This window comes from Maylandia zebra, linkage group LG11 (assembly GCF_041146795.1).
Source record: "Maylandia zebra isolate NMK-2024a linkage group LG11, Mzebra_GT3a, whole genome shotgun sequence".
NCBI lineage: Eukaryota > Metazoa > Chordata > Actinopteri > Cichliformes > Cichlidae > Maylandia > Maylandia zebra.
In genome coordinates this window covers 3,255,560-3,261,587 of record NC_135177.1, presented here as the reverse complement: position 1 = coordinate 3,261,587, position 6,028 = coordinate 3,255,560, and the positions used below count along the sequence as shown (strand labels likewise).

Genomic DNA, 6,028 nt, shown 5'->3' with positions numbered 1-6,028 from the left:
GCAGATGCATTTGCTTTATTGTTTGCTTGATCTATGCTCTGCATTTAGACTACCCCAGGAAGCTGGTTCACACATTTGCCTTTGTCCAAAATATCTTCATGGGGCTTGATGACGGCAAACCCCTGAAACCCCTGTCTACATGCTCTTAAGGAATACAAGGCAATGTTTGTTAGGACACGCACTCTGTTACTGAGCACTTTGTTTGAAGCACTTTAAGCACTTTAAGTTTACTACAGGCTTTGGGTGGATTTAACTCCATCAGTTTACCTAATTTTCCTATACTTGACTGCCTTATCTGGTTATTTGGAAGCTGATCGTCTTTGTACCCATTTTAAAAAATTGTTTTTCATTTCTATTTGAAAAAAAAAAAGTGATTAATATTTGACTTTTTGTTTTGCATTTTTGTGTATTTTGAGAAAGATGCAATTAAGACTGATGTCGTCCTTTGTGATTTTATAAAAAGATAAATGTTCTACACAGAATTTATAATGCTCACTTTATGGTGCCGATGTCCATGTTAGTTGTTTTATAAAAACATTTGTGATGTTTTTAAATTTTCATGAAAAAATGTTAAATAAACAAAATGTAAAGTAACTGAATTTCCGTACCTTTTTTTTTTTTTTTTTTTTTTTTTTAGTAGTCTACACTCAAACATTGAAACATAAATATCTTTTAATTAATCATCAGATAATTTGAGTTTAGGTTGTAATATAATTGCATTGTGTTGCATCAAAATAATAAACTACAAGAAAGACAAAAATATTGAAATTAAAGTATACAGTCTTTGAGTAAAGCTCAATTAATAAAATATAAAATATAATTTTAAATTTTTAGGTTAACAATAAATACAAATTTTGAGTACCCCCATACTTAGAAGATATGAGTTTGTGTACTTAAATCTTTTGAGGTAATCAGTTTCCACAAAAGTTTTAAGTTCAGTCAACTTGTTCGGGTTTACAGTGTACAGCACCAGAACATGCTACAGCTCTACAAACCGAATCCCAAACAGCAGCAGACCCAGCCTCACAGACCACAACGGCAATTATAGAATAGGATAATATATAAAAATAGAATAAAGATAATAAAACTAGTTTTAGTGGGGAAAAATAACATTTTTCCAGAAACGGTTATGTAATAGTAAAGGCCACAGGTGCGAGCCTTGAGCCTGAGTATTTTGAAATATATTCATGTAGCTTCAACTAAACATAATTAAAAAATTTGTTGTAATAGGTGTTCCTTTTCTTTTATTAATATGAATTTAAATTTGTTTATAGAACATTGTAAGTATAACTTTACCCCCAAATAAAAGCAAATTTAAGTGCTCTTTTTTTTTTTCTACAAAATACAATGTTAAACCATGTGCCCATTTTATCAGAGTCTTAAAAGTATTTACCCTGAAACACGTCTTTTGTCAGACAACTACATAAGAAATTATGCATTTTAAATTTTGATTTACATTTAGTCCTGCTGACTTATCTCTTTTTCTCATTACTTTTTGAAGATATAATGGATGCCTGGGCTGGAAAGAGTCCTCACATTCTACTCTCCAAAATTGGTGCTTACAAATTATTCTACTGGGATATCCAACAAATTGGTCCGGACATGGAGTTTGAAAGTGAGGTACAGTGATCTTTACTGACAACAATGCAACTATCAGTGTTTTATTCCTTGACAACAGTTAAAAAATGTTTACATTTTGTATTCGCAGTCTATTAATGCATATCTTGCGATCATGGAGAGACAACGCAATCATCATAATTCAGCAAAAGCAGCATTCATTGATTCATTTTCAATGACTGCCATTTGGAAGAGAAAAGCTCCAAGACTCAAGGTAGGTATCTCTAGAAAGAATCTTGTGTGTATTGTTTAAGTATCTCAGATCATATACACATCCAGATTTAGATTGGATAACAGCTCATGCAGAAAGAATGAATTGAGACTGGGGTTTGTAGATGTGGATAGTTTATTAGACTTGCCAGTTCTTTTGTTCTCTGCTTGTCTGGTTTCCTCCCCCTTTTTTTTTTTTTTTTTTTTAGTACACACTCCAATCAATGCTTGATTTGAGATTTGCAAACATTTGGGCTAATATCTCTTTTGAAATCATCAACACTGCTTCATCTCTTTAATAGGTACCTTTTTATTCTGAAGTGATTCATACGTCACTGTTAAAGAGGCTTAAGAAAGCATTAAACATTATTCTGCAGATGGTAAAGGATCGCATTGAAAATGAACTCCATGTCCAAAAACAATCCTTAGAAAGACCTTTATTAGTCTTGGAGGAAGTAATGTGCAAAACCACTTGTAAAAAATATAAGATAGTGCAGCTTCTTGCACAGGTTAAAGAAATGAGGGGTGAATCATGGCTGTCGCAGAGTACTATATAAGTGGATGATACATAATATATCATAAATTGCTTTAATAAAAAAGGACTCTAAACAACATGTTTTTTAATGTCTGAAGTTAATATTTTTATTCTTTTGTTTCAATTTAAGATCAAACCCATGGAGCATGAAGTCATTCTGGGAACTGTAAATGAACATCATCACTGGACATTAGTGGTAAAAAAAAATAATAATTGCATTTACAATATTCATCAAATCAGTTTTATAAGACAAATGCATGGCATGCAGATAATCTTAAGTCATGAATTATTACATGTAATTCTCCACATAATTTTACTGTAGGTCATTTACCCACAAGAAAAGAAGTCGCTGTATCTTGATCCACTCGGAGAAACTAAACAAGGTATCCAAAATTGTTTGGAATCAACAAGGTAAGGATAAATGTTTAAATTTATTTTGACCCTTTTTTAAACTCTGTGTTGTTGTTGTTATTTTTGTGTTTATTATGACAATTATAAGTATGATGTCAATCAAAAAAAAAAAATTACAGGTAGTACTCACAATTAAAAAACTAGCAGCAACAGGTTTAAATTTTTGTGTTGGCCTTCTGATATTGTGGTGTTATGGGTTAATTTTGCCTTGAAAGAGAAGTCTCCCCATGTTTCAATGTTTATTTGAGGACCTGATGTCTGTATGAGATGATGTTTTTACATTAGAAAATATAGCACGGGGAGAATAATGTTTAGTAGTTGCATAAAGTGTTGCAGAGGTTTAGCACTAAAACATAAGACAAATGTCTAAAATAATTTCACATAGGTTATACATGTGTGAATTTCATCTTTGCTCCTCCTCCACATCTCTTCAAAGTGTACTGTGTAAGTGATTGATTTCTATATCATGGGCCAAAACGGGGGGAAAAAAGCACAAGTAATTGTTCACAGAAATGCGTTGTAGACTTTTAAAAAGTAATGATTTTAACAAAACAGTGTGGTCAGTGTTCCTAACTTGATGTTCAACAGACACTTAAGCTCTCCATACTGTTCACCTTGTGTCACCAAAATTTTAAAACATGTTATTTGTTTTTATTGTACTTGTCTTTCAGGGCATTCATGCGAAAAAAAAAATGATGCAACGTCTCAAGATGGACTTGTGACACAGTAAAACATAAAACAAGTGGACGCTACCTCATGTGGAGTCTTTGCATTGAAAGTACGAGTCTTAACAGTAATACATACATATATATGAGAATATTGGAAATGTTGTGTTGTAATAAATGTTAATGACAGGAAAAGGAATATAAGATAATTACACAATAAAAGAATGAAATTGATTCGCAGAAAACAAATTACTATAAAATAACATTTACGATATTAGCCTATTTAGTCATCTTAGAATCTCTTTTTCAGTTTGCTGAAAAGATCTTGCGAAAAGAGTCAATAGACTTTCCGTCTACAAAAAAGCCCATAAACACACACAGGCTGCAAATTGCCACCACTCCTCTCCTAGAGACAGGTAACTCATTTTCCACCATTCAGTGTTCTCACATCATGAATATTTTCATCATGATGGCTGTAGAAACAAACCATATAGTTGTTTGAATGAAGTAATAAGTGCAGTAGGTAGCATACTCTGTGCTATTTTTTTTTTCACTTTTTCAAACAGATGACTTGACAAACCCATGCAACTGACAACAAATGGGTAATGACATCAAGAAAGACTGCTAAATGTTATGATCAATTCCAATAAATGAAATTTTAACATTGGGATTTGTAATTATTTATTTTTTTACAGATTCAGTGTGAGATGTGTTTGCGGTGGTTCCACCAGCTCTGCGTGAAAAGCCCACCACCAGAAGATGTGTTTATTTGTTTCGCTTGTACATAGTTGACACTAAAGGTCCACAGCTAGTGTTCTTATGGCACACATTGTTGAGAACACACATCTACGTATATAGATGTAGATGTTAAATTAAGAAATCTAAAAAAAGCAAATGGTCTCCAAAGTTACTGTAGTTATTAGTTATACTGTGATTTATTTTGCAAATAAACTCTTTCGTGATAGCAACGCCAAGGTGCATTATTGATGGGGGGCACACATTTTGGCAGCCGATGCCACACAGCCTGATAAATTTTGTATCCCTCCATAACTTTTGCTGTGAAGAAGAAATCGTCTCCAAAGTTACTGTACTTATTGGTTATACTGTGACTTATTTTGCAAATAAACTCCTTCGTGATAGCTTCGCTACAAAGTGTAAACCGAGTGTAAATTCACTGGAGAGCGACGTGTTTCCGTGATCGCGTCTGGTTTTACAGTATTATAGTATCAAAGTCTTTTTCTAGACAAAGTATTCCCAGCAGGTTATTTCAGTGTACAGTTTAAGGTAAATTGTCTTCCACACGGCACATTACAATGTCACGAAACTAATATTAAATTCATCGAGTCTGCTGTTTTCCAGCTTTTACTCTTTATTGCGTCGACTGCAGATCAGTGACAAGTAGCGTACAGAACGGAGCTGGGCAAGTGGCTCCTCCTACTTTGCGCGCTCCTGTGAATGGGGAAACAATTTTTGACGGGGGTAACTACTTTGGCACAACACCGGATTGTAAGATGAAAGTAGACACAATTTCGGGCTCCCACATTTTGTCCGAAACTTTACAGTAACAAGTTTTTTGGGTTTTTCTTTTCTTTTCTTTTTTTACTGTTATTCAAATGCAACCGTGGAAATAACGAATAGAACAAAAGTCATTCATTCTTACCTTATACTAACCGTGGTGCAGGCCAGTGCAGTGCATGAACTGATACCTTCTCCGGTCAATTCCGATGAGAGTACATCTAATGTCCCGCTCTACTGTACAAGACAATGGTTACCTGGAGGGATGTACCAATGTGAGAGGCGGTGCTGCGGAATAGTCCAAGTGGTAGCAGCTTTAATTTCCCGCTCAACCATAAATCGATGGTTTTTCAACGTGATTGTTGTCACCTTGTCAACTATAAATAGATCAACAATCAACGATGACAGAACAACAGTGAATCAATGTTATTTCAATGTCAGTGTCAGGTTTCATCAGTATTTCAATGTTGTTTCAACATTGGTTTTGTGTTGACATTTCAATCCTGATGGTTCAGATGGAAAATCAACATCTGTTCAATGTCTCCTTGCTATCTGGGTATACTCGGCACAGATGTTTCTGTACACTATGCCGGCCACTTGGTTATGGCGTTCCATGTATGCCTTGCCTGCTAGCATCTTACACCCTGCCGTTATGTGCTGGATTGTCTCTGGAGCATCTTTACACAGCCTGCACCTGGGGTTTTGCCTGGTGTAAGATATATATATATATATATACAAGGGCATAGATTTGGCATGGACGGAAGGGACATGTCCCCACCAATATCCAGCGATTATTGAATTGTCCCCACCAATAATTTGATCTCTTCGAGTAAAGAAAAACAAACCCGATAGTAAGAAAAAACGATCTGTCAACGTCTCGTTCATCCAGCGGCGCAGAAAGAGTTAAATTACGTTCTCTACTGGAGTCCTACCTCATGTGACAAATATGGCCAATGTGAGGCTGTGCCTTTCAGGGAGCTCTGTTTAGTTTTAGCAGCAGCAAGCCTGCTCTGCGAGGACCTGCAAGGAGGAGAGGAGGATGGCAGCAAAAAGAAAGAACCTGGATATAAGAAAG

At 35.0% G+C, this 6,028-nt stretch overlaps 1 protein-coding gene across 2 annotated transcripts; it reads left to right on the top strand.

Annotated features, from left to right (window-relative positions):
• The first annotated feature begins 1,375 nt into the window (after nt 1-1,375).
• Nucleotides 1,376-4,333, top strand: LOC143420916 (uncharacterized). Of its 2 annotated transcripts, none has more exons than XM_076889567.1 (8): nt 1,376-1,620; nt 1,709-1,831; nt 2,493-2,558; nt 2,701-2,773; nt 3,445-3,551; nt 3,749-3,854; nt 4,005-4,040; nt 4,134-4,333. In XM_076889567.1, the coding sequence occupies exons 1-5, from the start codon at nt 1,507-1,509 to the stop codon at nt 3,501-3,503; spliced, it is 435 nt and encodes a 144-aa protein (XP_076745682.1). In that variant the 5' UTR covers nt 1,376-1,506; the 3' UTR covers nt 3,504-3,551; nt 3,749-3,854; nt 4,005-4,040; nt 4,134-4,333. The 2 variants fall into 2 exon arrangements, with proteins under 2 accessions (XP_076745682.1, XP_076745683.1); XM_076889568.1 differs by having other exon boundaries at nt 2,685-2,773.
• The last annotated feature ends 1,695 nt before the right edge of the window (nt 4,334-6,028 follow it).

What these genes read in the sequence shown, in the direction of transcription:
- LOC143420916 (XM_076889567.1), top strand. Translation starts at nt 1,507, where the DNA reads ATGGATGCCTGGGCTGGAAAGAGTCCTCACATTCTACTCTCCAAAATT. An exon ending in ATCATCACTGGACATTAGTG is followed by an intron (nt 2,559 to 2,700) that starts GTAAAAAAAAAT and finishes TTTACCCACAAG; the next exon opens with AAAAGAAGTCGCTGTATCTT. An exon ending in AATTGTTTGGAATCAACAAG is followed by an intron (nt 2,774 to 3,444) that starts GTAAGGATAAAT and finishes CTTGTCTTTCAG; the next exon opens with GGCATTCATGCGAAAAAAAA.